This window comes from Schistocerca piceifrons, chromosome 2 (assembly GCF_021461385.2).
Source record: "Schistocerca piceifrons isolate TAMUIC-IGC-003096 chromosome 2, iqSchPice1.1, whole genome shotgun sequence".
Lineage (NCBI taxonomy): Eukaryota > Metazoa > Arthropoda > Insecta > Orthoptera > Acrididae > Schistocerca > Schistocerca piceifrons.
In genome coordinates, this window is record NC_060139.1 from 76306119 (window position 1) to 76327847 (window position 21729).

The following is a 21729-nucleotide window of genomic DNA, read 5'->3' on the forward strand; positions in this document are numbered from 1 at the left end:
TCTTAGCCCATTTCATACATTGCCTATGCTATGGGATAATCATGATTCTTCCCTTATTTTTCATTTGTTGCGTTTGTCAGCACAACCACTGATTTGTATAGACTGACGACAGTAACGCAGTGGCGCTGTAAATGAGTCATCAACGTCGTAATTGAGTGACTTGGCGGAAGGTAATTCACCTCTGTTGTTATTAACTTAGTTTACGAAACTACCTTTGCAAAGGAAAATCCTGCAGTATTGTCTCACCTTAATTCTCGCACCACTTCAAAGATTGACAGAGGCATTAGTGCCACGGGCGCCGAGAAAAATCTGAAATCTATCTAAGGACCCGACAGCATCCCTGTCCGAATCTATAGTGAACTTGCGGCTGCATTAGTCCCTGTTTTAAGTAAAATGTACATTATATCCATCGAACAAAAAATTTTGACCTTATAGTTGGTAGGACGAGCTGGTCAAACCCGTCTACAAGCAGCATAGTGGAAGTGATCTACAAAATTACCGTGAGTTGATTCGGGGAGGAGACCAAACTGCGAGGTCATCGGTCTCAAAAATTACCGTCCAATACTTTTGACATATATCTGTTGTAGAGTATTACAACATATTCTGAGCTCAAACAGAATGAGATATTTCAAACAGAATGAAAGAATTGGTCGTGTGAGACCCAACTCGCGCTTTTCTCACATTGCATTCTGAAAACCAGGGATGAAGGCCATCAAGTGAATTTAGTATTTCCTGCGATACGAAAAGCATTTTACTCGGCACCACATTTACATTTATTATTGGACGTATAATCGTAAGAGATACCAAGTAAAAATTGTGACTGCACACTTCTGTATAGGAAGGACGCATTTCCATCGACAATTCTACAAGTAGCTTCAGGCGTCCCTTGGTAGGTGTGCTGGTATTCTACATGTTATATATTAATGACATTGCAGACAATGTTAACAGTAACTTCAGACTTTTCGCAGATGATGCAGTTATCTCAGACGAGGCGTTGCGTGGAAAAATCGGAACAAATATTCAGTCAGATATTTACCAGATATCAAAGTTCTGCAGAGATTGGCGACTTTGTGGTAGCCACTGTCGAACTGGGCGCTCGGCTGCCTCAAACTGCTCCGTGGGTCGATCAGCAGGAGTCATCGAACAAATCATTTCAGGAACATGCTGAGACAATTCATGCTGAGACAATTCATTTAACAACTCACACACCTAGTTCCTTCTTCATATTTGTCCAACAAATATTGTCTTCCGTCTGTTGATGACCTAGCACCGATGGTCCTTTAAAAGATAGGCTTCCTTGACGTTCTTTTTTCTTCAATCGCCAAACCTATTGCACATCTAGACTATCAGTTTTCGTGTGTACCCAGCAGTTGCGCCGCTGATTTCTCGCGTATTTCCACCAGCCTTGTTACATTTTAACTTCGACGACCCACATACCACATCAGTGTTGTCGTTTGAATTGTGCGGAAGGAACAGCAGCTCTGCCTCCCTCCTCCCCCCAACTCGCACACCGCCCCATGCCGTTATAGTTAATTGTGAATTTATATATTGATAAGTTTAGTGAGCCACGTGGTTGATAAACGGAGTTTACATGTTCACTTGATGGTCATAATTCTGTATCATCTGATGAGTATGGGACGCGCTGATATAAGATTACAAGAGCTACTTGCTAAACTACTTGCTCTGACTAAATACTGTTATAATTGGTGATCCTTGTATTGATATCAACCAAGTCTGGAGTCATTGTTAAAATTCACTCATAATCATAGAAAAATCTCACAGAAGATTTGACTATTTACGTTTGCTGCGTGGATGTGTAAAAAAGATTGCTTACTGCTAACAGTTCTTTCTTTTCAGGTATCTTGACCGACTTAACTCGGATGGTACTGGTCAATGCCATATACTTCAAAGGGGACTGGCTCAAAAAGTTTGAAGAGGATAGAACCTCACCTTTACCTTTTCACTCAGCTGTTGGACAATCAAAGAATGTGGACATGATGTTCCTCGAGGAAGAATTCAAGTACACGGAGATAAATGATTTAAACTGTCAAGCTCTTCTGCTTCCTTATAAGGTACTGTTGCGACGATAGTGACTGTTGATGACTGATTGTAAAGCTAACATGAACACGAAAAGAGATGAAACTAATTCAGGAGCAAATAGTCGTATATTAAATAAGGGACAATTTTGGGGAGGAAGAAAAGTGTATAGAGTGAAATGTATACACCCTGATTAACACCAATAAAGATAATATTTTCTATGTGCTCATGCTGCAGCTATTGCTTTGCCTGGTTGTGCGTGGCATCAAAAGAAGAAGATATTTTTTGAAACTTGTTTTCTTATACAAGGTATGGAAACGTGCCATACTAATGGAGACCGGAAAGAGAGATAGCGTGCTAGAACGATGTGGCGTGTTGTCATTCTGTCTGGTGGTCTTCTGGAGCCCGTAACATTATAAATTTTCTCTTGCATCAATCTCCAGAAATATTTTGTATAGCCCGCCATGACTTTCATCTTCTATGCCAATCGCTTCACCTCAGAGTAGAATTTACGTTCAAAGAACTTGATTCTTGGATACGTTCCAATCTCTGTATTTACCAAGAGATTTTCACTCTAGTGATTCTTGTAGTACCATGGAAGCTATACCCTGATGTCTTAACACATGTAGTATCACCTTGTCCCGTCTTCTAGTCAATGTTTACCCCGTGTGTATTTCCTCTCGGATTTTGCGGAAGACAGCTTCATTTCTTACATTAGTCATTTCATTTTCAACCTTCCTCCGTAACAAAACATGTAAAATAGTTCGGTTTTCCGGGTTTCGCACAGTCCATGATATACTTCCAAACAATGCTACGCTCCAGATGTGTATTCTCAGAAATTTCTCACCTAAATTAAGGCCTATGTTTGATACTAATAAATTTCTTTTATCGAGAAACGTTTTTTTGCCTGTTCTAGACTGCTTCTAAAACCTTGTTTATAATGCACGTCATGCGTTGTTTCGCCGGTAACAAATTGCTTTTACGTTACTATTTGATCCCCAATTTTGATGTTAATTTTATCGCTAACTTTTCTTCTGCTAGTCATTATTTTCGCCTTACTTTAGTTTACTATAATTCCATATTGAGCGCTCATTTCAATGTTCATTCCCATCAACAGCTCCTGCAATTATCCCTCATTTTGTATTCTTTTATTTTATTGAACTTTTTTTTGTTCTTACAACACAGTCACATTAGGATTTCACAAAGCGTGGAACTCATTTCGACCAGCCAGTGGTCACTTTAGGGCTATAGGTACATGCTGCAAGCAGTTATAGCATGAGCCAGTTGCCGGCATTGTCAACCTCATATGTGATTGCTACGTAACAAAATAAAAATTGAAAGAACATAATTACTCCCTTAATCAGCCTCCATGGTAACATTCATTTATTCCTCTTTTCCATGAGGTTAGCAATGTCATAATAAAATATTATTAGTGATGTCCTTCCACTCTAAATTTTAATCCCTGAGAATTCCTGCCTTATACATTTTTAATATGAGCACTTCTCTCTTACTGTGCCATTCTTACGGTTGCTTCTTGGATACTGTACATGTAGCATCATTGTCAGCTTTCGCTAAAGCTAAAATTTTTTTTGTTATTGTTGAGAATTTCGTATCACAGTATTTCCATTCTCAGGCACATCATCAATCCTCAGTATATCTACATTCCACTTCTTTACACGATTCTAATTCAGTACACTTTTCTCATCACTAAATTGTGATCTGAGTCTATCTGCTCCTGAGTATAATATGTGTTCAGCATCTTATTTTGCAATCTCTCTCCCACAATTATGTAGTCCAGTTGGTATCTTCCCGAGTCTCCAGGTCTTTTTCAGGTATGCTTCCTTCTGTTGTGATTCTTTAACAACGATTTACAATTGCGAGCTTGAATATTTTGTAAAATTCAAGGAATATTTCTCCTCCCTCATTCCCACTACAAAGCCGTAATTCTTTCCCTTACTTTATCGTTACAAACTCTCTTATTTCAATTTTCACCTTCCTTTAGATACTTCGTTACCACTTCAGTACCCTCAAATCCTTTACCACTTCTGTTCCCAACATTTAGGAATTATCAGGTCAGTAGGTCGGAAACCCCTTGACGCTGCTGTATTTAGAAAAGACCTGAGACCAGAAATTTCCATTGGTCGCAAGAAACTGAAACTGAGGGTAGCAGTAATGCCGAACTCTGTTTTCAAATGTACCTTTACGAAGGAAAAGGTTCCAGGGCTCGATGGAATCCTTTCAGATTCTATACTGAATCTGTGTCTGAGTTAACTTCACCGTTAACTGTAATACGTCGTAAATCTCTCGAACATAAATCCGTGCGCAGCAGTTGGAAGAAGGAAGATGTCACGGCAGCCAACAAGAAGGGCAGTGGACGTGACCCACAAAACTACCGACCAATCGACACTACTGGCCATTAAAATTGCTACACCAAGAAGAAATGCAGATGATAAACGGGTATTCTTTGGACAAATACACTATACTAGAACTGACATGTGATTACATTTTCACGCAATTTGGGTGCATAGATCGTGAGAAATCAGTACCCAGAACAACCACCTCTGGCCGTAATAACGGCCTTGATACGCCTGGCCATTGAGGCCAACAGCGCTTGGATGGCGTGTACAGGTGCAGCTGCCCAAGCAGCTTCAACACGATACCACAGTTCATCAAGAGTAGTGACTGGCGTATTGTGACAAGCCAGTTGCTCGGCCACCATTGACCAGACGTTTTCAGTTGGTGAGAGATCAGGAGAATGTGCTGGCCAGGGTAGCAGTCGGCGGTCGTGCATTATCGTGCTGAAATGTAGGGTTTCGCAGGGATCGAATGAAGGGTAGAGCCACGGGTCGGAACACATTTGAAATGTAACGTCCACTGTTCAAAATGCCGCAAATGCGAACAAGAGGTCATCGAGAGGTGTAACCAATGGCACTCCATACCATCACGCCGGGTGATACGCCGGTACGGCAATATTTCCAATGTGCGCTCACCGCGATGTCGCCAAACACGGTTGCGACCATCAAAAAATGGTTCAAATGGCTCTGAGCACTATGGAACTTAACTTCTGAGGTCATCAGTCCCCTAGAACTTAAAACTACTTAAACCTAACTATCCTAAGGACATCACACACATCCATGCCCGAGGCAGGATTCGAACCTGCGACCGTAACGGTCGTGCGGCTCCAGACTGTATCGCCTAGAACCGCTCGGCCACTCAGGCCGGCGATGCGACCATCATGATGCTGTAAACAGATCCTGGATTCATCCGAAAAAATGACGTTTTGCCATTCGTGCACCCAGGTTCGCCGTCGATTACACCATCGCAGGCGCTGCTGTCTGTGATGCAGCGTCAAGGGTAACCACAGCGACGGTCTCCGAGCTGTTAGTCCATGCTACTGCAAACGTCGTCGAACTGTTCGTGCAGTTGGTTGTTGTCTTGCAAACGTCCCCATCCGTTGACTCAGGGATCCAGACGTGGTTGCACGATCCGTTACAGCCATGTGGATAAGATGCCTGTCATCTCGACTGCTAGTGATACGAAGCCGTTGGGATCCAGCATGGCGTTCCGTATTACCCTCCTGAACCCACCTTTTAAATATTCTGCAAACAGTCATTGGATTTCGACCAACACGAGCAGCAATGTCGCGATACGATAAACCGCAATCGCGATAGGCTACAATCCGACCTTTATCAAAGTCGAAAACGTGATGGTACACATTTCTCCTCCTTACACGAGGCATCACAACGTTTCACCAGGCAATGCCGGTCAACTGCTGTTTGTGTATGAGAAATCGGTTGGAAACTTTCCTCATGTCAGCACGTTGTAGGCGTCGCCACCGGCGCCAATCTTATGTGAATGCTCTTGAAAGCTGATCATTTGCATATCATAGCATCTTCTTCCTGTCGGTTAAATTTCGCGTCTGTAACACGTCATCTTCGTGGTGTAGCAATTTTAATGGCCAGTAGTGTAGTTGACATGCATTTTCCGCGGAATCTTAGAAAGTATTAGGAACATATTTCGACGAGAATGACCTTCTCCATATAAACCAGCATGGGCTCCAAAAACTCTGACAATGTGAAATCTACGTCACGCTTTAGTCACAATGTGCGCTGAAAGCCATTGGTCAAGACAGTCAAGTATTTCCCTGTTTTATTAACTTCCGAAAAGTACTTGATTAAGAACAACACAGACGCTTACTATCGAAAGATCGGGCGTATGGTGTATCCAGCGAAAGCCGCAACCAAATGACATCTTAGTAAGGAGGACAAAGTACGTTGCCTTAGAGTGTCGTAGACGTTTGTAGAAGTGCCCCAGGGCAGTATGTTGGGCACATTCTGTTCATGTTGTATGGCCTTGCACACAATATTCATATCACACTTAAACTACTTGTATGTGCTGCAGTTATCTATAATACAGCCTTACTTATATTCAGTCGTATCTTGATAAGTTTGCGCCACACTACAAAGCAGTACAGTCACTGTCATTGAGGTGGCAGCTCGATGGTGTCCTTAGAGAAGGGTTGAATCATCCAGGGGTTTGAAATCAATACTGGTATGAAATAACGAAATGTTTAAAAATACACATCTTAGTGAACGGTGGTTGTTATATAACACACAGCCATGGAATCCGCAATATGCCTTTTATTAACAAAGTAGATCAGCACAAGAGAGGGGCAGTATCAAACAATTTGAAAGACCGATGATCTAAAAAGAAGGGTGCGTTCCACCAGCGGTTCTTCTCACCCGCCATAATATTACCCCAAGCAACCATCCCATTAAGTATTAGGTGGCTTGTAGTGTATAGGTGTAGATGTGGGTAATTCTGTCATGTGTACGGTAATACCATCAGTCGTCAGTTCTGGGACCGTTGTTTTATTCAAATCGAAAAGTCGTGCGGGCTGATAACTGATAACACTAACAATAGGTTACTCAATGCGTCCGCCCCGCGAAATTAACATTGACCTAACTCGCTCAGATATTCTGATTTTCCGTCCTATAACCAGCTTTCATTGAGCCATCTATTCGGAAATTTGACATTAGTGTCATATTACCTGTCCAACAATGTCATTCACTTGTGTGACAGCAAACTTCATGCTCCACTGTGACAGCTGTTTCATGTAGTTAGTCGCTACGAAGATGAAATTGTTTTACTAGGCGTGATCATATTGCAGCCGGTAGGCCATGGTCTTGTTCCTATTTGTACTAATTCGTCCCATCAGACTGTCGCGGGAGCTAATGTTTGACGTGCTCTTCGAACAGCCAAATAAGGAGGAATTTTTCAATTATGAAAATCTTTGCCCTAGATTAAAACAATCCTATGGTTGAACCCCGAAACTCACCTGCTTAGATTCGCGCATGATAATGCATTTCCTGCTACAAAGTACTTCCGAGGAACACTTAATGAGTATGAGCGCGGTTTTCTGTTAGCCGGCCGCTGTGGCAGAGCGGTTCTAGGCGCTCCAGTCCGGAACCGCGCTGCTGCAACGGTCGCAGGTTCGAATCGTGCCTCGGGCATGGATGTGTGTCATGTCCTTAGGTTAGTTAGGTTTAAGTAATTCTAAGTCTAGGGGATTGATGACCTCAGATGTTAAGTCCCGTAGTGCCCAGAGCCATTTTAACCATTTTTGGTTTTATGTTTACAAGTGTTCAGGCACATTTACACCAAAGTTTACAATGTTACTGATTTACAACGCTGCTTTCTTCTTATTTTCGATTGAAAGGTTTAATTGACGGCTGTTTATCGTCATCAGAAAGGGTCTCGCATCTCGTGGTCGTGCGGTAGCGTTCTCGCTTCCCACGCCCGGGTTCCCGGGTTCCATTCCCGGCGGGGTCAGGGATTTTCTCTGCCTCGTGATGGCTGGGTCTTGTGTGCTGTCCTTAGGTTAGTTAGGTTTAAGTAGTTCTAAGTTCTAGGGGACTGATGACCATAGATGTTAAGTCCCATAGTGCTCAGAGCCATTTGAACCAGAATGGGTCTGACTTCTGTCAGACTAGACAATTTCCGTTTTATACTGCAGACGTAAATTTACTTAGCACTTAAGGGCAATACATAAGAATACGCACTGGTAATGATTTTCTAGTACAATATCTAATATTATAAGAATTATATTACTGAATCGAATGTGCGGTAACAAGGAAGAGAGAGTGTAGACAAAAATGAAGGAGGCAGCAATGACGATTTTCGTAATAGTATTTAATCTGCCTCGAGGTTGCGCTGTGCATGGTCTCAGTGAGAAGTAAAGAGAAATTTTCCACTGTTTCAGTAGATAAGCTAGTAGTTTATTTTTAAAACCGAAAATAGGTCACTTCATGACACATATTATTCTATGTTCTAGTACTTGCTGCATTTAAGAACTTGGCTCAGACACTTGCGTAAGGAAATTGGTAATTTAGGGCGAGAGAATCGAACGTTTCGCGAGTGTTGTCCATGTAGGTTCAAAATCAAATGGCTCTGAGCACTGTGGGACTTAACATCTGAGGTCATCAGTCTCCTAGAACTTAGAACTACTTAAACCTAACTAACCTAAGGACATCACACACATCCATGCCAGAGGCAGGATTAGAACCTGCGACCGTAGGGGTCGCGCGGTTCCAGACTGAAGAGCCTAGAACCGTTTGGCCACACCGGTCGGCGTTGATGTAGCAATACTAATTCTGATTATAGATATTTGAAACAAACTGGTTGATTAAAATAATTTTAGCGTATTTAAAATTTGGTTGCTACTTTTCTGTGTTCGTAGTTCTAAACTTACGGAAAGAAATCGCAACACCAAAAAATAATTAAGGTAGAGAAATGAAATTTGTGGTATACATTTATCTAGGTAGCATATTAAACTGATTAACATTACAAGATTACTGCCTAATGTAAACACGAGATAATCCACTGCAAATGTGGCACGTTAGTAACCGGTCTAACCGTGAGAATGTAGAATACAAGTATGCAAACGTGCATGTATTGTGTTGTATAGGTGTCGGATGTCAGTTTGTGGAATGAAGTTCCATGGCTATCGGACTTAGTCCGTCAGTACAGGGACGGTTAAAGCTGGTTGTGGGTGACGTTGGAGTTGTCCTCCGATGACGCCCCATATGCGCTCGATTTGGAATAGATCTGGTGATCGAGCGGGCCTGGTAACACATCCGCACGCCTTAGAGCAAGTTGGTTTAGAACAGCGGTATGTGGGCGATCGTTAATCTGTTGAAAAACACCCCATGGAATGCTGTACATGAATGGTAGCACAACAGATCCAATAATCAGACTGAAGTGTAAATTTGCAGTCAGGGTTCGTGGGATAAACAGGAGAGCGCTCATGCTGTCATACGAAATCGCACTCCAGACCATAACTCAAGCTGTAGGTCCATTGTGTCTAGCATGCAGATACGCCGGTTGCAAGCTCTCATCCGGCCTCCTTGTAAACAACACACGATCATAATTGGAACGACGCAGAACTAGCTTTCATCAGAAAACACAGCTGACCTCTACCGTGCTCTCCAATGACCTCTCGCTTGAGACCGTTTGAAGTCGCAAATGGCGGTGGTTTGGGATCAGCAGAATGCACGTAACAGGGCAAGCTGTCCTTGTAGAAACCGATTTGTAACGGTTCGTTGTGTTACTGTGATACCAACTGGTGCTCAAATTGATGCAGTTTGATGGCCAGACTCATATACCGAACATGACAGTCTTCCCTCTTGTTAGTGCCACGTGGCCGTCTGGAGCCCCGGATTCTTGCGACCGTACATTTCCATGACAACTGCTGCCAGCAATCATGTACAATGGCTACATTCCTCCCAAGGTTTTCTACATTATCACAGAAGGAACATCTACATCTACACAGAATGAGATTTTCACTCTGCAGCGGAGTGCGCGCTGATACGAAACTTCCTGGCAGATTAAAACTGTGTGCCCGACTGAGACTCGAACTCGGGACCTTTGCCTTTCGCGGGCAAGTGCTCTACCATCTGAGCTACGCAAGCACGACTCACGCCCGGTCCTCACAGCTTTACTTTTGCCAGTATCTCGTCTCCTACCATCTGAGCTACCGAAGCACTACTCACGCCCGGTCCTCACAGCTTTACTTTTACTGGCAAAAGTAAAGCTACGAGGACCGGGCGTGAGTCGTGCTTCGGTAGCTCGGATGGTAGAGAACTTGCCCGCGAAAGGCAAAGGTCCCGAGTTCGAGTCTCGGTCGGGCACACAGTTTTAATCTGCCAGCAAGTTTCATATCAGCGCACACTCCGCTGCAGAGTGAAAATCTTATTCTGGAAACATCCCCCAGGCTGTGGCTAAGCCATGTCTCCGCAGTATCCTTTCTTTCAGGAGTGCTAGTTCTACAAGGTTCGCAGGAGAGCTTCTGTAAAGTTTGGAAGGTAGGAGACGAGATACTGGCAAAAGTAAAGCTGTGAGGACCGGGCGTGAGTCGTGCTTCGGTAGTTCAGATGATAGAGCACTTGCCCGCGAAAGGCAAAGGTCCCGAGTTCGAGTGTCGGTCGGGCACACAGTTTTAATCTGCCAGGAAGTTTTACATCTACACATTTACGTGATTACTCGACTATTCACAATAAAGTGCCTGGAAGAGGGTTCAATGAACCACCTTCATGCTGTCAACCGTTTCTCTCTCGAACGGCACGCGGGGAAAACGAGCACTTAAATTTTTCCTTTGCGAGCCCTGATTTCTCTTATTTTATCGTGATGATCATTTCTGCCTATGTAGGTGAGTGCCAACAGAATGTTTTCGCAATCGGAGGAGAAAATTGGTGATTGAAATTTCATGAGAAGATCCCGTCGCAACGAAAAACGCCTTTGTTTTAATGATTGCCACTCTGACTCACGTATCATGTCTGTGACACTATCTCCCCTATTTCGCGATAATACAAAACGAGCTGCCCTTCTTTGTACTTTTTCGATGTCATCCGTCAGTCCCACCTGATGCGGATCCCACACTGCACAGCAGTACTCCAGAATAGGGCGGACAAGCGAAGAGTAAGCAGTCTCTTTGGTAGACCTGTAGCACCTTCTAAGTGTTCTGCCAATGAATCGCAGTCTTTGTTTTGCTTTACCCACAATATCACCTATGTGATCGTTCCAATTTAGGTTATTTGTAATTGTAAACCCTAAGTATTTAGTTGAATTTACAGCCCTCAGATTTGCGTGACTTATCACCCCCCCCCCTCCCCCCCCCCCCCCCCCCCCCCCCCCCAAGAACCAAGGACCTTGCCGTTGGTGGGGACGCTTGCGTGCCTCAGCGATACAGATAGCCGTACCGTGGGTGCAAACCACAACGGAGGGGTATCTGTTGAGAGTCCAGACAAACGTGTGATTCCTGAAGAGGGGCAGCAGCCTTTTCAGTAGTTGCAGGGGCAACAGTCTGGATGATTGACTGATCTGGCCTTGTAACACTAACCAAAACGCCCTTGCTGTGCTGGTACTGCGAACGGCTGAAAACAAGGGGAAACTACAGCCGTAATTTTTCCCGAGGGAATGCAGCTTTACTGTATGGTTAAATGATGGCGTCCTCTTGAGTAAAATATTCCGGAGGTAAAATAATCCCCCATTCGGATCTCCGGACGGGGACTACTCAGGAGGACGTCGTTATCAGGAGAAAGAATACTGGCGTTCTACGGATCGGAGCGTGGAATGTCAGATCCCTTAATCGAGCAGGTAGGTTAAAAAATTTAAAAAGGGAAATGGATAGGTTAAAGTTAGATATAGTAGGAATTAGTGAAGTTCGGTGGCAGGAGGTTCAAAAATGGCTCTGAGGACTATGGGACTTAACAGCTATGGTCATCAGTCCCCTAGAACTTAGAACTACTTAAACGTAACTAACCTAAGGACATCACACAACACCCAGTCATCACGAGGCAGGTGGCAGGAGGAACAAGACTTTTGGTCAGGCGGATACAGGGTTATAAATACAAAATCGTATAGGGGTAATGCAGGAGTCGGTTTAATAATGAATAACAAAACAGGAGTGCGGGTAAGCTACTACAAACAGCATAGCGAACGCATTATTGTGGCCAAGATAGACACGAAGCCCACGCCCACTACAGTAGTACAACTTTATATGCCAACTAGATCTGCAGATGACGAAGAAATTGAAGAAATGTATGATGAAATAAATTATTGAGATAGTGCAGAGAGACGAGAATTTAATAGTCATGGGTGACTGGAATTCGGTAGTAGGAAAAGGGTGAGAAGGAAACGTAGTAGGTGAATATGGATTGGGGGTAAGAAATGAAAGAGGAAGCCGCCTGGTAGAATTTTGCACAGAGTACAACTTAATCATGGCTAATGGTAAGACAGAGATTTGGGAACCAGGTTTTAAATAGTAAGACATTTCCTGGGGCAAATGTGGACTCTGACCACAATCTGTTGGTTATGAACTGTAGATTAAAACTGAAGAAACTGCAAAAACGTGGGAATTTAAGGAGATGGGACCTGGATAAACTGACTAAACCAGCGGTTGTACAGAGTTTCTGGGAGAGCATAATTGAACAATTGACAGGAATGGGGGGAAAGAAATACAGTAGAAGGAGAATGGGTAGCTTTGAGAGATGAAGTAGTGAAGGCAGCAGAGGATCAAGTAGGTAAAAAGACGAGGGCTAGTAGAAATCCTTGGGTAACAGAGGAAATATTGAATTTAATTGATGAAAGGAGAAAATATAAAAATGCAGTAAATGAAGCTGGCATAAAGGAGTAAAAACGTCTCAAAAATGACATCGACAGGATGTGCAAAATGGCTAAGAAGGGATGACTGGAGGACAAATGCAAAGATGTAGACGCTTATCTCACTAGGGGTAAGATAGATACTGCCTACAGGAAAGTTAAAGACACCTTTGGAGAAAAGAGAACCAGTTGCATGAATATCAAGAGCTCAGATGGAAACCCAGTTCTAAGCAAAGAAGGGAAAGCAGAAAGGTGGAAGGAGTATATAGAGGGTCTATACAAGGGCGATGTAATACAGGACTATATTATGGAAATGGAAGAAAATGTAGATGAAGATGAAATGGGAGATACGATACTGTGTGAAGAGTTTGACAGAGCACTGAAAGACCTGAGTCGAAAACAAGACCCCGGGAGTAGACAACATTCCATTAGAACTACTGACGGCTTTGGGAGAGCCAGTCCTGATCAAGCTCTACCATCTGGTGAGCAAGATGTATGAGACAGGCGAAATACCCTCAGACTTCAAGAAGAATATAGTAATTCCAATCCCAAAGAAAGCAGGTGCTGACAGATGTGAAAATTACCGAACTATCAGTTTAATAAGTCACGGCTGCAAAATACTAATGCGAATTCTTTACAGACGAATGGGAAAACTAATACAAGCCGACCCCGGGGAAATTCAGTCTGGATTCCGTAGAAATATCGGAACACGTGAGGCAATACTGACCTTACGACTTATCTTAGAAGAAAGATTAAGGAAAGGCAAACCTACGTTTCTAGCATTTGTGGACTTAGAGGAAGCTTTTGACAATGCTGACTGGAATACTCTCTTTCAAATTCTAAAGGTGGCAGGTATAAAATACAGGGAGCGAAAGGTTATTTACAATTTGTACAGAAACCAGAGTCGAGGGGCATGACAGGGAAGCAGTGGTTGGAAAGGGAGTGAGACAGGGTGGTAGCCTCTCCCCGATGTTATTCAATCTGTATATTGAGCAAGCAGTGAAGGAAACAAAAGAAAAATTCGAAGTAGGTATTAAAATCCATGGAGAAGAAACAAAAACTTTAAGTTCGCCGATGACATTGTAATTCTGTCAGAGACAGCAAAGGACTTGGAAGAGCAGTTGAACGGAATGGATAGTGTCTTGAAAGGAGGGTATAAGATGAACATCATCAAAAGCAAAACGAGGATAATGGAATGTAATCAAATTAAGTCGGGTGATGCTGAGGGAATTAGATTAGGAAATGACACACTTAAAGTAGTAAAGGAGTTTTGCTATTTGGGGAGCAAAATAACTGATGATGGTCGAAATAGACGGGATATAAAATGTAGACTGGCAATGGGAAGGAATACGTTTCTGAAGAAGAGAAATTTGTTAACATCGGGTATAGATTTAAGTATCAGGAAGTCGTTTCTGAAAGTATTTGTATGGGGCGTAGCCATGTATCGAAGTGAAACATGGACGATAACTAGTTTGGACAAGAAGAGAATATAAGCTTTCGAAATGTAGTGCTACAGAAGAATGCTGAAGATTAGATGGGTAGATCATATAACTAATGAGGTACTGAATGGGATTGGGGAAAAGAGAAGTTTGTGGCACAACTTGACTAGAAGATGGGATCGGTTGGTAGGACATGTACTGAGGTATCAAGGGATCACCAATTTAGTATTGGAGGGAAGCGTGGAGGGTAAAAATCGTAGAGGGAGACCAAAAGATGAATACACTAAACAGATTCAGAAGGATGTAGGTTGCAGTAGGTACTGGGAGATGAAGAAGCTTGCACAGGATATAGTAACATGGAGAGCTGCATCAAACCAGTCTCAGGACTGAAGACCACAACAACAACAACAACAACAACATCGCGTAATCGAAATTTAGCTGATTTCTTTTAGTACTCATGTGAATAACTTCGCACTTTTCTTTATCCGGGGTCAATTACCACTTTTCGCACCATTCAGAGATCTTATCTATATCATTTTGCAAGTCGTTTTGATCATCTGATGACTTCACAAGACGGTAAATGACAGCATCATACGCAAGCAATCTAAGACGGATACTTATATTGTCTCCTATGTCGTTAATATAGATCAGGAACAATAGAGGGCCTATAACACTTCCTTGGTAAATGCCGGATATTAGTTCTGTTTTCCGTCTATTACTACGAACTGTGACCTTTCTGACAGGAAATCACGAGTCTAGTCGCACAACTGAGGCGATACTCCGTAGGCACGCAGTTTGATTAGAAGACGCTTGTGAGGAACGGTGTCGAAAGCCTTCTGGAAATTTAAAAATATGAAATCAATTTGACATCCCCTGTCGATAGCACTTATACTTCATAAGTGTAAAGAGCTAGTTGTGTTTCACAAGAACGATATTTTCTGAATCCGGGCTGACTATATGTCAATAAATCGTTTTCTTCGAGGTACTTCATAATGTTCGATTACAGTATATGTTCTAAAACGCTAGCTTCTAGTAACCCTATTACACGAGCCCGTTTAAACTCAGTGAGGTATTGATAATGGGCTCTATGTCGTCTTAAAGCCATTCCTGACGAACATCAACTCATCACACCCAATCTCATAGATAACGTACATCCCCGATTTTTAGAGAGTGTATTTAAATGAAACCTTATGTGCCTCCTCATAGTGGCGCTACTGGCGCCAGTCTTGTGCGACTGGCGCCAAATTAGAATAGTGTTCACCTTTCAAATGTAGAAACACGCCTACCAACTTTCGTTTATGCCGCAAAACTCCTTATTGGTGTTCGCGAGTTTTTCCCTTCGGTGTATTTGTTTGGATCTCTACACATTTCGATTGATGAGCGTTTGAGTCATAACGCAATTAATACTACGTAAATGTCTTGATTGCTAGTAATCTGAGTAATATTTATGAGAACGTAAGAAAGGATAATAATCTAATTATATATATATATATATATATATATATATATATATATATATATATATATATATATATAATTAAATAAAAAATTGTGACTCATATTGCTTTCATTTTTTCTTTCTACAGGGAGAACGTCTTAACATGATGATCCTTCTACCCCGAGAAGTTAACGGTTTGGCAAGCCTTGAGGCGAAACTTGCCGACTTCAGTCTCCAAGACACTGTGAACAACATGTATGGGACAAAAGTATATGTCTATTTACCCAAATTCAAAATGGAATACTCAAAAGAACTTAACGGTCCACTAGCTAGGGTAAGTTTAGCCAAGTGGTGTACGTCAACTGCTTTCTATGTGTTTACGGTTAATTAAAAGTATCGCAATACTGGATTAAAAAAAAAAGACAAAAAAGCATGCGTCACAACAAACTCAGTAGTACGGGATCTTAATGTATCTGTCATTTAAGCGAGGAACACGCTACTAAAATGTTTCGGGAGACAGGCGAACTGTTTATTGTAGGTTACTTATGCTTGAAACCCGTTTGCATTACTATGTTTTGTGTGGATACTCATTACCACACGACAGATCTTATAACAGCATCTCACAATTCTCCAAGCCATGTGCAGATATTTTTCAAAATTTTGTCAGTGGTCGTGTTACTAATGGTTAGTTTAATAAATCGGACTCAGTTGTATTTTCGTCTCCGAAACACACCGTCATCAATACGTAAAAAAAGAGTTGATTGTGGAACGTTTCTGATGGGTTACACAAAGATCTTCCCACAAGTTGTAGCAAGGTAAAATTACAATCTCCAATCCAAATCGAGCATACATCGAGAAATCAAGAAAATTATAATATTTGAACCCAGAATTTCAATAAGTGTGTAATTTCTTCGCTATCTGATTCATGAGAAAACATTTCAAGGATTCACCGTACGAACAAAGTGTTGATTTGGCACTTCACTGTGGGATACTAGTTAATGAGAAAACAACTCCCTCATATTAGCGATTACACATACACTCACGATGAATCTTAAAAAAGCAGCATCAAAACTTATAGTGGAAGTTAACCTGGCGACTAAGGTCCATTACATGAGGTTTCCATCAGTACACGGGCACATACGCTTATCACACTTACGAAACAATGAAAAATAATTTAAACATTTATTTTAAATGACTGTTGAATAGCACGGTCGAAATAAATAATTTTGAAACTAATGTTTAACTTTTTATGTTATTCATGTTATATTCCTGTATTGCTCAATAGCCTAATATGAAACATTTTTGCTTGACTCAGTCACTAAATTGTTTTTCAGGCAAATTTTAATCTCTGAAATTCTTTGTTAACAAAATATGGCTGGACATTGTAATTATGACGTATCATATGCATTAGGAAACAGATCAGGACCCTGTCACATGTACTATTGCCGTAATATAAACGTTTGGCTACAAATATAAGTTGAATTTGGCTCATATATTCGCAAATGAAGACACAATAAATACTGGCCCTTATGGTTTTACAATGCTAAAAAAGGACTTTGTCTGAAGGCAACGGTGCTTAGGGCTGTGTTGACGTCTGCAAGTATTGCATACACATAGCCTCAGTATTTACGTAGTTTACTGTGTGTGTGTGTTAAATCTTATGGGACTTAACTGCTAAGGTCATCAGTCCCTAAGCTTACATGCTACTCAACCTAAATTATCCTAAGGACAAACACACACACCCATGCCCGAGGGAGAACTCGAACCTCCGCCGGGAACAGCCGCACAGTACGTAGTTTACACATGGCTCTTTTTCCCATTGCCATCTGCAATGGAGCACAACAAAAGTGTTCCACACTGTTACACGTGTAACAAGCATACATCTGAGGCTCGAATTACATAGAACCGTAGATGTTTTAGCCTCGTTTTCACGTTGGGGCATGCACAGTTTGATAGCTATCGACAGATTGGTACTTTTCACTTTCTTCGCATCGTCTACGTTTTGCATGGCACGTCTTTGCGTCTTTCACACAGAGGATCTTCCTTCAAGCTTCTCCTGTCCTCTAGCTAGAATTCAAATTATCGACCCTATAATATGACCAATAAATAACATAATATTTTACGAATCACATACAAATATGGAAACTGGCCATATTCAGAACAAATTAATAAATGGACACCAATAGTAGCAAGGCATACCTCTTTCCATTTCTCTTGAAGTTAGTCAACAGTTTCAACGACGGACTAGGTCTGCGGACCCAACGGCGATGAAGGTGGAAAAACCAACTTCAGCAGCGTCTGTACTCCATGTTGGGAGCGACCTTTCCTGCTGCTAGCAGTAGCTCTAAAAAGCATGCTGACAGGCTATGTGACGAGCCGACCGTAAAAATTCTGTCACATGTTTATGCAAATGTTGCCTTCTGGATCCGGTACAAAGACAGCATTAGGAAACAGTTTGGTGTCGCACCGATCCACGACAAGATGCGTGAGAGTCGTCTTCTTTGGTTTGGGCGTGTTTCACGGGCTGGTGATGAGTCTGTTGCCAAGGCGGGTTACACACTTGAAGTCGTCGGCAGTGGACCCGAAGGACGATCCCCACGTAGGGCTGATACAATTCATAAAGACCGTAAATGAGTGAACATTCACACAGATGCACCCCGTGATCGAAATGGAGACAACGGACCCATGTAGAGGACCCCGCAGGCACGCGAGACAAACGCCGAAGGAAAAGAAGAAGAAGAATAGTAGCAAGGCATACACAAAGTACGGGAAAAGCACTGAAGATAAACAGTAGAAAAATATGAATCACATGAAGTGTTGGTGTTTAACATTCGTTTATCACTTGCCACATCCTTTGTATCGTCGTTTCAACAAATGAGACGATCATAATTGTCGTACAGATTGAATAGCTTTTAACACACTAATTGTACGCCCTCCACACTTCGCTCTTTGATGACGCTACCTGCAACCAAGGCAAACGGCTACGTAACCTCCTTTAGTTTATGAGTAAAATACTGGAACAGTTTAAAACATATTCATTTTAAATATTGTAAAACAACATCGATGTATTTCCTCCCAACATAATCACCATTAGCCATTATAATATCTACATCTACATCTACATGACTACTCTGCAATTCACATTTAAGTGCTTGGCAGAGGGTTCATCGAACCACAATCATACTATCTACCATTCCATTCCCGAACAGCGCGCGGGAAAAACGAACACCTAAACCTTTCTGTTCGAGCTCTGATTTCTCTTATTTTATTTTGATGATCATTCCTACCTATGTAGATTGGGCTCAACAAAATATTTTCGCATTCGGAAGAGAAAGTTGGTGACTGAAATTTCGTAAATAGATCTCGCCGCGACGAAAAACGTCTTTGCTGTAATGACTTCCATCCCAATTCGCGTATCATATCTGCCACACTCTCCCCCCTACTACGTGATAATACAAAACGAGCTGCCTTTTATTGCACCCTTTCGATGTCCTCCGTCAATCCCACCTGGTAAGGATCCCACACCGCGCAGCAATATTCTAACAGAGGACGAACGAGTGTAGTGTAAGCCGTTGCATCTTCTAAGTGTCCTGCCAATGAAACGCAGCCTTTGGCTCGCCTTCCCCACAATATTATCTATGTGGTCTTTCCAACTGAAGTTGTTCATAATTTTAACACCCAGGTACTTGAGAACTGAACTATTTACCGAGTAATCGAATTCCAACGGATTTCTTTTGGAACTTATGTGGATCACCTCACACTTTTCGTGATTTAGCGTCAGCTGCCACTTGTCACACCATACAGCAATCTTTTCTAAATCGCTTTGCAACTTCTTCGGATGACCTTACTAGACGGTAAATTACAGCATCATCTGTGAACAACCTAAGAGAACTGCTCAGATTGTCACCCAGGACATTTATATAGATCGGGAACAGCAGAGGTCCCAGGACGCTTCCCTGGGGAACACCTGATATCACTTCAGTTTTACTCGATGATTTGCCGTCTATTACTACGAACTGCGACCTTCCTGACAGGAAATCACGAATCCAGTCGAACAACTGAGACGATACCCCATAGGCCCGCAGCTTGATTAGAAGTCGCTTGTGAGGAACGGTGTCAAAAGCTTTCCGGAAATCTAGAAATACGGAATCAACTTGAGATCCCCTGTCGATAGCGGCCATTACTTCGTGCGAATAAAGGGCTAGCTGCGTTGCACAAGAACGATGTTTTCTGCAACCATGCTGATTACGTATGAATAGATCGTTCCCTTCGAGGTGATTCATAATGTTTGAATACAGTATATGCTCCAAAACCCTACTGCAAACCTACGTCAATGATATAGGTCTGTAGTTAGATGGATTACTCCTACTACCCTTCTTAAACACTGGTGCGACCTGCGCAATTTTCCGATTTGTGGGTACAGATCTATCGGTGAGCGAGCGGTTGTATATGAGTGCTAAGTAGGGAGCTATTGTATCAGCGTAATCTGAAGGGAACCTAATCGGTATACAATGTGGACCTGAAGACTTGCCCGTATCAAGCGATTTGAGTTGCTTCGCAACCCCTAAGGTATCTACTTATAAGAAACTCATGCTAGCAAATGTTCATGTTTCAAATTCTGGAATATTCCATTCATCTTCCCTGGTGAAGGAATTTCGGAAAACTGCGTTCAATAACTCCGCTTTAGCGGCACAGTCGTCGGTAACAGTACCATCGGCACTGCGCAGCGAAGGTATTGACTGCGTCTTGCCGCTTGTGTACTTTACACACGACCAGAAACCAATTATATGAATCCATTGTATCTGTTCTTTCGGGAATGTCGGAAAAAACAAACACTACACATTCATACAATTCACAATTTTCCTATTTTTTTTTAACCAGTGTTCTGGGCCGCACAGCTTGTGGGCACAATATGTGGTATCTTGAACGTGCGCGGCTCGCCGAAGCCTTGTCGTAAAATACAAGACCCTTGAATGCCTATCTGGCGCTGGTCATTGCTTCCTTCTCAAGTGACCTAAACTTCAGGCGGCCCCTCGGCCCCTCCTATCGTGTCGTCCAACAACGATTCCGTCAGATTCGTACATCACAACAAAAATGGGACGTGCAACTAACTATACAAAAATGGAGATAAATTAAGATACGTGTCAGCTGCTCAGTCTTTTCAGTCACTGATGTCAGTGATATAATCAGCGCCAGATATTCATGAAATTGGTAGAAACATGATACAGATTACGATAAAATGAATAAATGGCAATTATCGATGAGACATATCAGTCCACACTTGATTGATGCGTTTAAAAACGTCAGACTTTAACATGTTGTGAATTTACATATCGATCTCTGAGAACGTAAGCAACATTTCTCAATACTTTACTGAATTAATTAACGGCTTTGGCCACAGCTGATAACCTACCAGATTGGCAGTTATTGTCATAAAAGTCATCCCGTTGTCCATGGGTATAGAACAGGGTGACCGCAAAAATCCGTTAACATTTGAAAATTCAATGCTTGACGGAATAATGTAGATAGAGGAAAAAATTGACACACGTGCTTGAGATGACTTTGTGTTTTACTGAAACCAAAAGAAAACTGCGAAAAATGACCAACAAATGACGCTTCATATGATACAAAAGCAGTAATTAGCATCACAATTGATTTGTGGCAAAGACGACGTTCTCTATAACAGTTGCTCAACATATTCATCGTCATTCGTCAGCTATACCTGCAGTCGAGCGACAATGTTGTGAACAAAAAAATGGTTCAAATGGCTCTGAGCACTATGGGACTCAACTGCTGTGGTCATCAGTCCCCTAGAACTTAGAACTACTTAAACCTAACTAACCTAAGGACATCACACACATCCATGCCCGAGGCAGGATTCGAACAGTCGCGCGGTTCCGGACTGCGCGCTTAGAACCGCGAGACCACCGCGGCCGGCAATGTTGTGAACATATCAGTATGTGTGGTGAGAAACTGCTGTCGGATGTTGTCTTTTAGCATCCATATTGAGGCCGGACGATCGCGGTATACTTGCAACTTTAGGCAGCCCTGTGTGTCAGTTTTTACCTCTCTACTTACATTATTCCGCGAATCACTGCATGTTAACAGACTTTCGGGTCATCCTGTGCGTTATTCGGTTAGAAAGATTAATAAAAC

General features: G+C 42.2%; 1 protein-coding gene across 6 annotated transcripts in view; it reads left to right on the top strand.

Moving 5' to 3' along the window:
• The window catches only part of LOC124776206 (leukocyte elastase inhibitor-like), a 208841-nt gene that overhangs the window by 47815 nt on the left and 139297 nt on the right, over positions 1 to 21729 (top strand). For all 6 annotated transcript variants that reach the window (XM_047251050.1, XM_047251047.1, XM_047251052.1 and 3 more), the window contains exons 5-6: positions 1858 to 2072; positions 15722 to 15907. In XM_047251050.1, the coding sequence (XP_047107006.1) occupies positions 1858 to 2072; positions 15722 to 15907 (401 nt within the window). The remainder of the gene's footprint in view (positions 1 to 1857; positions 2073 to 15721; positions 15908 to 21729) is intronic.